Below are 15,197 nucleotides of genomic sequence, written 5' to 3'. Positions count from 1 at the left end.
TATACAGACGGGGTCAGTGTGTTTCGTCAGCCTCTCAATCAGCCCTAACTTAGGCTTGCCAAACGTCCCGAATTGGCCGGGACAGTCCCGAATTTCAAGGGGTGTCCCGGCGTTCCGTTCAGTTTTTCATTTTGGGGCGTTTTGTCCCGAATTCCCGATTTTGCCCCAGGAAAAATTCGGGACGCGCGCGTCCCCGCGTCCCGAATCGACATTTCGGATATTTGGCAAGCCTACCTAGATAGAGTATCTATATTGTTTAATTTATTTTACATAATTTTTGTATAACAGTGTATATTTTTTTTAGAACACCTTTTTTGTTTAATATTTTTTCTGGTGTAGTTATACTACACCTACTTTTTACTTTCCTTATCCTACGGGAAAGTTTAATTTTTTGTTTAAATAATGTTTAATTTTGAGAGATACCTTTTCGTCAAACAAGATGCTTTGTTTAACAAAAAAAAATATTCTTATTGACATAATTGAATATACCAATTTTCCTGAAATCATTTCTAATTCAAGAAGTTAGCTATTCTGCTAACAAGTCAGGTTATGACCGGATCCACAAAGTTAGTTTAAACTCGGTTTAAGTTGAACTCTTGGATTAACCAATCTGATTGGCTGAAAAGTTTAAAATCAACCAATCAGATGGCCTAAATCAAGATTAGTAATTATGAACACTGATTGTTGCCCGGCCTTTAAGACTTTAAATCTGAAAGCCTTCTTTTGTTTTTACATTCCAATGAAAAATGTGATAGTTTACAATAGTCTTTACATTCCAAACATAAAGGTCTTTATAAAGTCATACCTATTGATTGTAGTTTGTAGCCTTATATCTTATATTTACATTCCAAACATAAAGATCTATATAAAGTTGTTGTTGTTATCTAATGCTTGAGATTAACTAATTTGTCATTTTTTTCTATAAAGTCATACCTATTTATTGTAGTTTGTAGCAAATGTCTTGTACATTCCAAACTTGAAGATTTATTTAAAGTTATTTATTCGATTCCAAATAAAGTTATATTTATTTTTGTAGCAATGAAGTGCTAACGATTATTTTACTTATGGCCTAGTTGTTCAAAGTAAATGTAAAATTATTGGTAGATATTGCTAGATCTAGAATATTATTCAAGCAGCTACAATATTTAAAAATGCTAGAATATTATTCAAATATAAATGAAGTTTATTTATTTGAAAATTTTGAAGACGTTATTTTTACAAACAAATGAAGTTTGATCAATGCCTATGGGCTTAAGGCATTCTCTGCAATAAATTAGAACTTGAGTAATATTACCGCTACTCACCAATGAATGGTCAATGGTGTTTTTTGCATTTATTTGACAATAGATTCGTCCAGTATACGAATTTCTTTGGATCTAGTTGAAATAAAATATATTTTGCTATGATTTATTTATCCATTTATTTAGGTACTTTAAACTCAGCATTCCCTCCCGAAATATTTCCCTGCCCAATGCATTTAATTTGAGTTTAGTCAAGGTATGTACCTACATGGAGCTGGTGTTGAAAATATTTGTTCAAAACTCTATTTACACGCTGCGCTGTGTATTTCAGGTACCTCAGACAAGTGCAATACGTTGGTAGTATTTAAGTAGGTAGGAGAGTATTTATGAAATTGTTATCTTAATTTATTAATCCAATTTATTTTAATAATGTATTGAGAAAAGTTAATGTTTTCCCCTAGAGTTTATTGTATGCTACTAGTGATGCCCGCAAGATAAGACGAGAAATTCGTCGTCTTGTGTAAAATAACGAGACGAGACGAGGACAAGAAATCAGTGATTTTGAGACGAAACAAAATCCATTGCTCGTCCCGCGAGACGAGACAATATATATTTCTCGTCTCGTAAATTTCGAGACGATAAATTTCTCGCCTCGTCGCGTCGTGTACCACTAAATGGTACAATCAAATTTAATTTAATAATGTATTTGAAAATTAAATAGTTATGGTGGATTTCACCAAAATGAAAGATTTCACAAATGGGAGAATTTTTAATGATCCTATCAGAAGTTTTTAAAAACTCCTCCTTTTTGGATCATTAAAAATTCTCCCATTAGTGAAATCTCTCATTAAGTCATTGGTGAAACCCACCATTTAGAGTTTTTTGTGTTTAATGCTAAGTATATTTTGTAAAGCTTGAAACCTGTGCATTTACTAATGTGGTCCTTGTATGGAGAGATTGAATTATATTGTAGAAATGCTGTTACCCCTATAACCAATTTTATTTTGGAAAATTGAGCCTGTGTTTTTTCTTTCTATATTTCTTACTCTAAAATCAACTATTGCAGATTTCATATCAGATATGTTCGTGTAGTTACAAAGACCTATGGACTAAAATTAAAACGACGGTATTTTTGTACAGATTTAAAGATGTTATATTTTATATCAGATGTTCCTAAAATAATGTGAAAAATGTGTGTTCTTTGTGATGAAGTGGGTATCACAGCAATATACAGGTTGCGCCAGTAATTTTCTAGCCTCGTGAATTTTTTCAGGTAGTTAAGTGGTTGTTTCGCTGGGAAGGACGTGAGTTAAAAAGGCAAATAAGGTCTCATTCTGATCCTTGAACAAAGTGCAAGTTTTCCTGAAAGATGGAGACCAATGCTCCAAAATTTCTTCGGACAAAAACCGCGTGTTTCGTAACGTAAAAATCGGACATAACAAGGAAAATCTTTTTTGAGCTTGAAAAAACGCATCAAACCTGAACTTTGGAAATCGGAGATCAGATCTATTCGGGTCAATATTTTGTGCTCTGGCCTGTAGTTTTAACAAAAACAGTTTATCGATTAAAATGAAAAAGTTATGACCTAAAAACTGACACAAGGTCTGCATTTTTTTAAGAAGTGGTTTTTTGGACATTTTTCGGAAACGAATCCCAAGTTAGGAAAATGACCCACAGAACCTTGTTGGAAATGATGAGATCTACCTACCCTGAGCTGTTGTCAGTGTTTTTCTGGCGCACCCTGTAAGTCTTTCACCCAATCTATTATTATTTATCATTGATCGTCTCTTTAACTTGTAATGCCGTCACTGGTCGTTACTCTTTCAAAGTGGCTCCTCAAAGTGTTTGATAGAGGGAACTGTAACAAAGGACGTCTCATCGTCCCGAAATCGAAAGAAGGACAGAATACGAGACGAACAGCCCATTCCGAGAATGAACCTTATCTGTCTAGGACAAAGTACGCCCCAGGCGGGAATCGAACTCGCCCCCTAGAGCTTACAAGATGGGCGCGAAGCAGTTCATCTATTGATTCTATTGCATCTCTCCACAAGATGATATCGTGATCTTTTCCGTCGGCTTGCCACTCTTCGTTCCACATTTCTGAAACATGAAGAAAAAAAAAAATCTAGTGTGAACATCACACGACTTTCCTTATCCTGTTGAATGATGCTTATTTGAGTGTCCTTTTACCCTAACTTTTCGTTCAGATCATATTTTCACATGAATCCTGGAAACAAAAGACATATTATTCAGAAATTCAGGTGGAATGTCACTTTAGACTTTTCAAACCTACTAGCAGCGTGTTCTTGTGCAGTTAGTCCACTTACATAAAATGGATTTCAAAATGTTGGATTTGTCATGCAATCTAATCATGAGAAAAATTTTAGCATGTGAAGCAGCAGGCTTAATAAAATGAACCTCGGGGAAAAATTAGTATCATCAATAACTCTTGAACAATTTATCAAACATTGATAATATTTGGTACACAACTTCAGGGCATAAAGGAAATAAGCTGGTTCGTTTATGAACCCTATTGGGTAATTGAGGGTGCCGCACAGGCCCTTTTTCTGGTAAAGTTCTGTAGTTCACTCAGAACTTGTAGAAGAGGTTCACTGATCAGTACCTAACTTTTAAATTCATGATCCTGTTGCAAATCTATGGATCATTCAATACTTACACGGTTAGCAGTATTAAAGGTAAACAAATTTATCACTTACCTGTAAAATTTACGCAAAACAAGAATTTTCAGAGGAAATGAACATAAAATGAAAATAACGTCAGGAAAAATCACCGGCGCTTTTCCGGATTTTGGGCTTTTGGGGTTTGTTTACAAATTTAAAAATTTGGCGCTATTGAGTACAATGTGAAGTTAGCACATGCTTTTAGCGCGCGTAACGCGCATTCATCTTTCAAAAAGTTGCCACCTTCTCAAACAAACAAGATTTCGTTTTTGGTGGCTTTCAAATTTTTAAAATTTCAATATTTCAAAAAGTTTCTAATTTTCAGTTGAAATTTGTCCGATTTGTGTTAAATTTGTGGATAATTACTCAAACACCCGTCGATATTCGTTCCAGTTACCCCCCTCAATCATAGAACACTCAGGCTAAAAGATGGGCAAGAAAAGACGTCTGTCATCTACCCCATCACACAAGGCAAACTACGGAGAAAAGGCCAGTTCGGGTAAGTATACCTTATGATTCATTATTTTGTAAAAAAATATTAGATCATAAGCCTGTCTTCTCTTTTCAAGAGTAGTCATATTATTGGTTCTTAAAACGAGGTTATAATCACAGTGATTGAATATGTTTTTAGGTTTTATTTTTTGTTTATATGCTAATGACTTTAGGAATTTTCGCTGGACCATTTCAAGAAAGTCAATATGTTCTTTATATTGAGGTGACCAGACTTGGGAAGCATACTCTAGAATAGGTCTGACGAGAGTGAAGTAAAGGACTTTATAGGTTAAAGGATCTTTAAAATCTCTCGAGTTTCTGTTAATAAATCCCAAGACCCGGAGTGCCTTATTTTTAATGTTGGAGTAATGGTTGTTAAATCTAAAATCGGATTGGAATAACACTCCTAGGTCTCTACATTCATTAACTCTAGGTAGTTTGGTCCCGTTTATTTCGTAGTTATACAGGGATGGATTTTTCTTATGATGGTAGGTTATGACCTTGCATTTATTTACATTCAAAACTAGTTTATTGGCTTGACACCATTGATAAATATTATTTAATACATTTTGTAATAATTCATGGTCTGTAGGGGATTTTATGAAAAAAAAAAAAAAAAAAAAAAAAAAAAAAAAAAAAACCTCGACTCCTAATGTGAACATGAAGTAGTATAGTTCTACTTACCATTCAGTCTTGGTCGTACATAAAAAGAACTGCGACCCATTTGTATTAGGACCAGAGTTAGCCATGGACAAAACTCCAGGCCCGGTGTGTTTCAAAATGAAGTTCTCATCCTCGAATTTATTCCCGTAGATGGATTTCCCGCCGGTTCCGTTGTGATTTGTGAAGTCCCCGCCTTGACACATCTGAGTGAAGCGAGTTAAAAAAAAAAAGCGAAGAACACTTATGCCCAGTCTGGCTAGGGGACGTTCAACAGAGAGTAGATTAGTGTCTAGCTGTGGGACTATAAACAGGGAGAACAGCTAACGGTACCGTAACCAGCCTAGCTAGCTGGCAGTTCCTCAAAGGGTTCTCTCTGCTTTTAAAGAATAAGCACAAGTCCTCACGATGGTTGACTGCGGTTCAGGACGGGCTAATTGCACATGGTTAGAGACCATCAACCCGGTGTATGGCAGGTGAAAAAAAAAGATATGCTTTCTTTATTCTACCATCACCATCGGGCAACAGCTGAAGCCGCAACACAATAACAACCATTCCGAGAACGAACTTTATCCGTTTAGGATAAAATCCCCCCCGGGCGGGAATCGAACCCGCGACCTAGCGCGTACAAGACAGACGCGCTACCATCCAAGCTAACGAGGCTGGCTGGTTTAAATTTGAAAACCTCGATTTTAGAGATGTTTTGCCATAAAGGATACAAAGTCAGGGATAATTCGATGAAAGCTGCTCCCCTGATAGCCAAACCCCTTCTCATGTGTACATAGACATCGGAAATTCTCGGCCGTTCTCGGAACGAGGTCGTATCTGAGCTGGATCGTGATACGGCCTACTTCTTGTTTCCCGATCTTGATGTCCATGTAGACCTGAGGATTCTTCTTGGTCTTGGGATCGATAGATGCCGCCAATTTCTATTGAAAAAAGAAAGAAAAATTAATAAGTATTATTACTTGGTGGTATTTTTTTTAAAGATCTATTCATTGATATGAATGATTAAATGAAAAGCTACTTTGCATGGAGGATGCACGCCTGCTTTGTAAGTGGATTGGTCGGTCGCGGGTTTGATCCCCGCCCCGGGGCGAACTTTATCCTAAACAGATAAGGTTCATTCTCGGAAAGGCTGGCTTTTTCCTATCCTGTCCTGTTTCTCTCTTTGAATTCGGCATGATAAGACTTCCATTGTTACAGTTCCCTCTATCAAATCTATTCATTGTTTCCCGATCTTGATGTCCATGTAGACCTGAGGATTCTTCTTGGTCTTAGGATCGATGGATGCCGCCAATTTCTATTGAAAAAAAAGGAAGAAAAATTAATAAGTATTATTACTTGGTGGTATTTTTTTTAAAGATTTATTCATTCATATGAATGATTAAATGAAAAGCTACTTTGCATGGAGGATGCACGCCTGCTTTGTAAGTGGGTTGGTCGGTCGCGGGTTTGATTCCCGCCCGGAGCGCACTTTATCCTAAACAGATAATGTTCGCTCTCAGAACGGCTGGCTTTCTCCTGTCCTGTCCTCCTTCTCTCTTTGAATTCGGCATGATAAGACTTCCATTGTTACAGTTCCCTCTATCAAATCTATTCTAGAGTTAGGACCTTAAAGCAGCAGTGAATTTATCAACACAAGGATATACATAGATTTTTATTTAAAGTCCGACTAGCAAATAAAAACTCCAGTAAAGCTAGTAGTGTATGAAATAAGTAGGTAATCACCTCAGCTGGATCTATTTGATTCTCGGGATCCAAAGTTTCACCAGCATGTTTCTGCAGCCAGGTATCTGAAGCCCACACTGGCTTCGATGAGGTTTGCTGAACTTTCTGTGGCTTGGCAAGGTTCACACGGATTATGCGGCCAAACAGTTCTGAGAGGAAAAAATTTGCCCTGTGAAACAAGTGCCCAGCTTACCTTCCGATTGAGGTACGAAATGTTAGGGTGAACCAGTAAACTTGATATTTTTGCAATCGACCAAATCCCGGTTTCATCGTCTCGGATTTTTTTCTTTTCTTCTGAAGATGTTTATTAGAGGTATCTGTATCATGTAAATGATTGACTCCGTAACAGTTCTGAATCATTCATGTTATCTATTGCCGCTGCTGCATCCTGGGCATTTTCATATTCAATAAAGGCAAAGCCACGATGTTTTTCCGTCTCATAATCAAGAGGCATTTGAATATCCACCAGATCTCCGAATGGAATGAATGCAGCATTGAGAACTTTATCGTCCACTTCCTCTGCAAGACCACCTGATGAGAGAAAGAAATTGAAACTTACCTATAGTTATTTGTGATGCAGCTGAGAACCTATTCAAATTTAAAACTTGTAAAAGGCGGTAAGTGCTAAGGGCTTATTGTCCCGATATCGGAAAGAGAAGAAAGACAGGATAGGAGAAAGCCAGCCGTTCCGAGAAAATATTTCTAAACCTGTTTGGTGCCAACTAGAAGCTCAGGTTGTTGTCTTCAATTTTTTTAAAGAGGTTTGACAGAGGGAACTGTAACTGCTATGGTCTTATCGTCCCGAAATCGAAGAGAGAATGAAGAGAGGATAGGAGGAAAGCCAGCCGTTCCGAGAACGAACATCATAAATGCAGCATTGAGAACTTTATCGTCCACTTCCTCTGCAAGACCACCTGATGAGAGAAAGAAATTGAAACTTACCTATAGTTATTTGTCGTGCAGCTGAGAACCTATTCAAATTTAAAACTTGGAAAAGAACTTTGAAAGAAAACACCTCACAAAGTAACTTGTTGAAATATTTTCCACTGGAATTAAATTACAGCCAGACCAAGGATGGAACTCACATTTTTTTTATTATTATTATTTTTTAATCAATCATATTCTTACCAACATAAATAATCCTTTTCTGGTTTGCAGCCATTCTTTGCTTCTGCTTTATTCAATCAACATCTAATGATGCCAAGAGGTCTAACAATTTAACACAGATCTCCTGTCGTTCAGATCATATTTTCACATGAATCCTGGAAACAAAAGACATATTATTCAGAAATTCAGGTGAAATGTCACTTTACTCTTTTCAAACCTACTAGCAGCATGTTCTTGTGCAGTTAGTCCACTTACTAATCCTTTTCTGGTTTGCAGCCATTCTTAGCTTCTGCTTTATTCAATCAACATCTAATGATGCCAAGAGGTCTAACAATTTAACACAAATCTCCTGTCGTTCAGATCATATTTTCACATGAATCCTGGAAACAAAAGACATATTATTCAGAAATTCAGGTGGAATGTCACTTTAGACTTTTCAAAACTACTAGCAGTGTGTTCTTGAGCAGTTAGTCCACTTATAGAAAATGGATTTCTGAAAATGTTGGATTTGTCATGCAATCTAATCATGAGAAAAATTTTAGCATGTGAAGCAGGCTTAATAAAATGAACCTCGGGGAAAAATTAGTATCATCAATAACTCTTGAACAATTTGTCAAACATTGATAAAATTTGGTACACAACTTCAGGGTATAAAGGAAATAAGCTGGTTCATTTATGAACCCTATTGGGTAATTGAGGGTGCCGCACAGGCCCTTTTTCTGATAAAGTTCTGTAGTTCACTCATAACTTGTAGAAGAGGTTCACTGATCAGTAACTGTTCTAGGTATAAGCAGGTAGGTACTGTTATATTGTATGCTAATCGTGGGTATTGACACTATGTGTACATAGGTACCTATACAACTATACATATGTGTACATAATAGCAGATGTTTTGTACAGGGTGTTTATAAAGTCTGAGCCAGTCCTTTCATTATAAAATTTTGGATCATTCAATACTTACACGGTTAGCAGTATTAAAGGTAAACAAATTTATCACTTACCTGTAAAATTTACGCAAAACAAGAACTTTCAGATGAAATGAACACAAATTCACAAAATGAAAATACGTCAGGAAAAATCACCGCTTTTCCGGATTGATTTTGGGGTTTGTTTACAAATTTAAAAATTTGGCGCTATTGAGTACAATGTGAAGTTAGCACATGCTTTTAGCGCGCGTACCGCGCATATCTTTCAAAAAGTTGCCACCTTCTCAAACAAACAACATTTCGTTTTTGGTGGCTTTCAAATTTCAAATTTTTAAAAAATCCGCCCCGGGCGGGAATCGAACCCGCGGCCTAGCGCTTACAAGGCAGACGCACTACCAACCAAGCTAACTAGGCTGGCTCTTCAATATTTGGTTTTCTAGCCATCTATTTTCAAAGGAAAAAGTCATTATGATCCCCGAATTTTCGCACTTGAATTTAGATTGTATGATAACTGGAGTGCGCCTTGCACTATAGTGACATAGTGGGTATCGGCCTTTACGTTGTGAAGTACTTGCTTATAATTATAGATTATAAATTATCATGGACATCACATGGATAGGTAACTAGGTATAGATAGATACATAATAGGTATAACATGAGTTTGTGTAGGTAGGTACAGGTACATAGGTAGTAGTAGTGCCTAGGTACAGATGTCTGGATAGTAAGTGTGAATAGGTAGTACTGACTGCGCACTGGTTCTAGGTATAAGCAGGTAGGTACTGTTATATTGTATGCTAATCGTGGGTATTGACACTATGTGTACATAGGTAGGTAGCTGTAACTGCTAAGGGCTTATTGTCCCGATATCGGAAAGAGAAGAAAGACAGGATAGGAGAAAGCCAGCCGTTCCGAGAAAATATTTCACATGGGTAGGTAACAAGGTATAGAGAGATACATAATAGGTATAACATGAGTTTGTGTAGGTAGGTACAGGTACACAGGTAGTAGTATTGCCTAGGTACAGATGTCTGGATAGTAAGTGTGAATAGGTAGTACTGACTACGCACTGGTTCTAGGTATAAGCAGGTAGGTACTGTTATATTGTATGCTAATCGTGGGTATTGACACTATGTGTACATAGGTACCTATACATATGTGTACATAATAGCAGATGTTTTGTACAGGGTGTTTATAAAGTCTGAGCCAGTCCTTTCATTACAAATTTCCATCAGTAAATGGGTTTCTTCAAATTAAATTGATCCCAAGGACAAGGCAATGCCTAAACCCTTGACAAATGGAGTGTGCCTGAAGGTATGTGATGTGTTCCAATCCACTCGACCCCGCCTTCTGTGGCCGAGTCAGGTATAGACCTGACAGGTACGCCTGCATAGGTCCGCCTGTCAGGTCTACCTGATAGTTTGTGGCCGGCCTAAGGAAGAGAGTTTTCAAGTTAATCCAGAGTTCAAGAAATACTCTCGCCTGTGTAAATCAAATGGGTGACATCAAAGAAAACCCTTGACATTGTGTGAACTCTCCACTCGACCCCGCCTTCTGTGGCCGAGTCAGGTATAGACCTGACAGGTACGCCTGCATAGGTCCGCCTGTCAGGTCTACCTGATAGTTGGTGGCCGGACTAAGGCAGAGAGTTTTCAAGTTAATCCAGAGTTCAAGAAATACTGTTGCCTGTGTAAATCAAATGGGTGACGTCAAAGAAAACCCTTGACATTGTGTGAACTCTTAGTAGTAAGATCGGCCGTTCATCATCATCTTTTTCAATCCTGAGATTCAATTCAATTTATTTTTATTGTGCATAATATAACATTAAAAATACAACATTTCAATGAATACAATTGTACAACGTCAGTTAGAAAAGAAAAGAAAAAGAAGGAGAAAAAAAAAATATATCTAAAATTACTTAACCTAACTTTAGTGGTGTTAAAAAGATAATAAAAAGATAGCTTTCCATTTTACTCTATCAGATGTCTCTCTCTTCATGTCTGCATATGTTTCAGATCCGTTAAAAGCATTAATTTATTAATCCGAATCCTGATAATTTATTAATCCGGATGGGCTGAGTTCGATCTCCGGCCATTCAAATTTTTTAAAATTTCAAAAAGTTTCTAGTTTCAGTTGAAATTTGTCCGATTTGTGTTAAATTTGTGGATAATTACTCAAACACCCGTCAATATTCGTTCCAGTTACCCCCCTCAATCACAGAACATCCAGGCTAAAAGATGGGCAAGAAAAGACGTCTGTCATCTACCCCATCACACAAGGCAAACTACGGAGAAAAGGCCAAACACAACCCATTTAATTTGTCCGATTTGTGTTAAATTTGTGGATAATTACTCAAACACCCGTCGATATTCGTTCCAGTTACCCCCCTCAATCATAGAACACCCAGGCTAAAAGATGGGCAAGAAAAGACGTCTGTCATCTACCCCATCACACAAGGCAAACTACGGAGAAAAGTCCAAACACAACCCATTCGATGACAGTGTCTTCGAACGACGAGAGAGAGAAGTTGTCGAACCAGAAGTCCAACTAGAAGAAGAGAAAGATGAAGTGGGAGAGGCTCGTTTTAGATTCTACGGAGCGTTGAAAGGATTGACCGAGAAGAAGGCAAATGAAGACAGCACTTCCGAGTCAAGTTTGTTCGATGAGGAAGAACATGATGAAGAGGATATGTTTTCTGATTCGCAGCTCAACATTGTCCAAGACAGAGCCCTGATTAGAAGATACCAGTAAGTGTTTATTTCAGTGTTAGAAGTAGGTAGGGGTTTAAGATACCAGTGAGGGGTCACTGTATGACCGCGATATGTTTTCTGATTCGCAGCTCAACATTGTCCAAGACAGAGCCCTGATTAGAAGATACCAGTAAGTGTTTATTTCAGTGTTAGTTAGGTAGGGGTTTAAGATACCAGTGAGGGGTCACTGTATGACATATGACTGTTTGGGTTTTTAATGATGGAAGTTTTGCATTCCATTCAGTGGCAGGCTACCTGCTTCCTCACACTAGCCCGCCCAGCCTGAGTGGGGCTTAGACAGCTAGCAACATTTGATTGTCCAGATGTTCACCCATCCAGATATTAAACAAATGCAATATTGCTTGAAAATTGTAATATTAAATTGACTTTTCTTTTCCAGTGATTCAAGAGAAAACTCCTTTGGATTCAACTCGTCTGCCAACAAATATCTCTCTGCATTGGACAGCTCGGATGGTCGGGATGATTCCAAATTGGATAGTCCACTTTTTTTTTTTTTTTTTTTTAAGCGCTTTAACAATGCAGGGAAGATGTTCGCACTAAAAAAGATAAATTGCCTTCTAAGCGCTAGGCAACTAGTTCGATTGTCGATTCCCACCCGCGGCGAAATCGAACCTAAATTTGAAAACCTCGATTTTAGAGATTGATGTTTTGTCATAAAGGATACAAAGTCAGGGATAATTCGATGAAAGCTGCTCCCCTGATAGCCAAACCCCTTCTCATGTGTACACAGACATCGGAAATTTTCGGCCGTTCTCGGAACGAGGTCGTATCTGAGCTGAATCGTGATACGGCCTACTTCTTGTTTCCCGATCTTGATGTCCATGTAGACCTGAGGATTCTTCTTGGTCTTAGGATCGATGGATGCCGCCAATTTCTATTGAAAAAAAGGAAGAAAAATTAATAAGTATTATTACTTGGTGGTATTTTTTTAAAGATCTATTCATTCATATGAATGATTAAATGAAAAGCTACTTTGCATGGAGGATGCACGCCTGCTTTGTAAGTGGGTTCGCGGGTTTGATCCCCGCCCGGGGCGAACTTTATCCTAAACAGAAAAGGTTCATTCTCGGATTGGCTGACTTTTTCCTATCCTGCCCTGTTTCTCTCTTTGAATTCGGCATGATAAGACTTCCATTGTTACAGTTCCCTTTATCAAATCTATTCAAGAGTTAGGACCTTAAAGCAGCAGTGAATTTATCAACACAAGGATACACATAGATTTTTATTTAAAGTCTGACTCTGTAAAATACATCATTAAATAAAGGTTCAAAAAAAAAGTCCGACTAGCAAACAAAAACTCCAGTAAAGCTAGTAGTGTATGAAATAGCCCTACCCAAGTACATAGATGAGACCAATACTTTACTGCCTGACGAATCAAAAGTAAGTCAACTTTTCTGAAAATGTGAAATCTGATTACCTGAAGAAAGAGAAGAAAAAATCCATTAAGAAGAAAAAGAAGAAGAAGAAAAGAATCCTGATGTGGATATGTCCGAAATTGAACCCAGTCAGATTGAGCTTAAGGTATGGAAGGAATTTATTTATGTTTTGTAGCTAAGGTTAAGCTTTACCAATCCTATTTGCCCCTACCCCTAAGCTTTGGAGTGTGCTTTTCCCTTAACACAGTCAAAGAAATTTATGTTTACTCTTTTTTTTACACATATGTAGCTACCTATCTGCTGAGTATTGACTGAATTGATTGGGTGAAAGAGCTCACATAAAGGCTCTTTTTCCAATTCCTACAGTTCACTAAACCTCTAGGTAATAAGTCTTATTCTGTTTCTAATCCACAGGTGATAGCTAAGCTACCTCCTCCCAGTTACTATGTTGATGTTAATGCTACTAGCATGCGTATTCCACAACCCCTGCCCAAGTACATAGATGAGACCAATACTTTACTGCCTGACGAATCAAAAGTAAGTCAACTTTTCTGAAAATGTGAAATCTGATTGCCTGAAGAAAGAGAAGAAAAAATACATTAAGAAGAAGAAAGCCAGTTAGCTTGGATGGTAGTGCGGCCTGCCATGTAAGGTCCCAGGTTCGATTCCCGCCTGGGGTGAACGAACAAGCCTTATCCTCAGATATTTCTCGCTCTGACTTTCTCCTATCCTGTCCTCCTTCTCTCTTTGCTTTCGGGACAATAAGACCTCCATTGTTACAGTTCCCTCTATCAAACCTCTTGAAAAAAAGTAGGTTATTATTATTATATACTTATCTATTTTAAAGACAACAAAATATGAGTTGGTTTCCACCCAAAAAAGGAAAAGGGTGGAACTAAAAACTACCCCTATTTTGAATTAATTATTATTATTATTTTTAAAGCTTTTTTAATGTTTTCATTTTTTTTTTTTTTTCCTTTCTTTTTCAGAATGTAGAAGAGCTACCTAGCAAGGAAGACCTGTTGATGGGACACCTGGGTAGGTGGTCTCTAATCAAAAGGTCGTGGCTTCATGCAGCTCAAAAGAACGAAGAGCGCTACTTGAAGAGTAGGAAACTACTTCAACTCATGTACAACAGGTGAGTGGAACTTGCACAACAGGTGAGTGGAACTTGTACAACAGGTGAGTGGAACTTCAAGCGTTAGACTCGTGTGGTCTGCGAGAAGAAATAATATAGGCCGGGCGGCGCTTCGAACTCTTGACGTTCGCGCGCCTCCCGGCACGCTTGAAAAGGAAGAAGAATTTTTAGTGTTGAGCATAGTTAAAAATGCTTGTCAAATATCTTTCTCCGATGAATTCACTGTAACTTTTATGATTAACTTGGCTTCGAATCAACAACCTCCAGATCTGAAGTCCTCCGATCTGAAGTCGTTCAGGGCGCGAATCGAGAATCGAACCCGCGACCTAGCGCTTACAAAGCAGGAGTGGTAACTAGGATGGCTAGGATGCTAACTTTGTTACCTAACCTTGAAAAAAAAAATCTAGTTCTAGAAATTCTTAGAGAATAAACTGTGTACTGAAATCGATTGTGTGTTTGCTTACAGATCTCAGAAATGAAATTTGGCGGAAAAGGGCGAGGAAAAAATGAAGTCCTCCGATCTGAAGTCGTTCAGGGCGCGAATCGAGAATCGAACCCGCGACCTAGCGCTTACAAAGCAGGAGTGGTAACTAGGCTGGCTAGGATGCTAACTTTGTTACCTAACCTTGAAAAAAAAAAAAATCCTTTCTAGTTCTAGAAATCCTTAGAGAATAAACTGTGTACTGAAATTGATTGTGTGTTTGCTTACAGATCTCAGAAATGAAATTTGGCGGAAAAGGGCGAGGAAAAAGTTTGCCCTGTGAAACAAGTGCCCAGCTTACCTTCCGATTGAGGTACGAAATGTTAGGGTGAACCAGTAAACTTGATATTTTTGCAATCGACCAAATCCCGGTTTCATCGTCTCGGATTTTTTTCTTTTCTTCTGAAGATGTTTATTAGAGGTATCTGTATCATGTAAATGATTGACTCCGTAACTGGCTGTTGCGGGGCCCACTCAGCCTCGTTAGGAAAATGAGTAGCTATGACATATAAATGCGCATAGCGACCGGTGCCAGCATGGTAGGTAAACATTGGATGTTAGGATTTTTGAGATATTGGGAAAATCCTACAATGCTG

At 37.9% G+C, this 15,197-nt stretch overlaps 3 protein-coding genes across 4 annotated transcripts; 2 read left to right on the top strand and 1 right to left on the bottom strand.

Annotated features, from left to right (window-relative positions):
* The first annotated feature begins 4,209 nt into the window (after positions 1–4,209).
* Positions 4,210–12,566, top strand: LOC108252601. Its single transcript, XM_017444759.2, has 4 exons — positions 4,210–4,272; positions 11,172–11,582; positions 11,986–12,083; positions 12,541–12,566. Exons 2-4 carry the CDS (start codon positions 11,251–11,253, stop codon positions 12,564–12,566), a joined length of 456 nt encoding a protein of 151 aa, XP_017300248.1. The 5' UTR covers positions 4,210–4,272; positions 11,172–11,250.
* LOC103510773 (peptidyl-prolyl cis-trans isomerase E) lies at positions 5,095–9,021 on the bottom strand. Its single transcript, XM_017444779.2, has 6 exons — positions 8,914–9,021; positions 7,934–8,067; positions 7,155–7,336; positions 6,806–6,952; positions 5,794–6,003; positions 5,095–5,280 (listed from the first exon to the last, which is right to left on the bottom strand). Exons 2-6 carry the CDS (start codon positions 7,965–7,967, stop codon positions 5,095–5,097), a joined length of 759 nt encoding a protein of 252 aa, XP_017300268.1. The 5' UTR covers positions 7,968–8,067; positions 8,914–9,021.
* Positions 12,567–13,080: 514 nt separating the features above from the next.
* LOC103510757 lies at positions 13,081–15,093 on the top strand. Of its 2 annotated transcripts, none has more exons than XM_008475456.3 (4): positions 13,081–13,127; positions 13,397–13,519; positions 13,972–14,120; positions 14,832–15,093. In XM_008475456.3, the coding sequence occupies exons 1-4, from the start codon at positions 13,092–13,094 to the stop codon at positions 14,842–14,844; spliced, it is 321 nt and encodes a 106-aa protein (XP_008473678.1). In that variant the 5' UTR covers positions 13,081–13,091; the 3' UTR covers positions 14,845–15,093. The 2 variants fall into 2 exon arrangements, with proteins under 2 accessions (XP_008473678.1, XP_008473670.1); XM_008475448.2 differs by lacking the exon at positions 14,832–15,093 and adding an exon at positions 14,587–14,609.
* The last annotated feature ends 104 nt before the right edge of the window (positions 15,094–15,197 follow it).

The sequence above is a fragment of the Diaphorina citri genome, unplaced genomic scaffold, assembly GCF_000475195.1.
Source record: "Diaphorina citri unplaced genomic scaffold, Diaci psyllid genome assembly version 1.1 scaffold28, whole genome shotgun sequence".
NCBI classification, from domain to species: domain Eukaryota; kingdom Metazoa; phylum Arthropoda; class Insecta; order Hemiptera; family Psyllidae; genus Diaphorina; species Diaphorina citri.
This window is presented reverse-complemented; position numbering and strand designations above follow the sequence as displayed.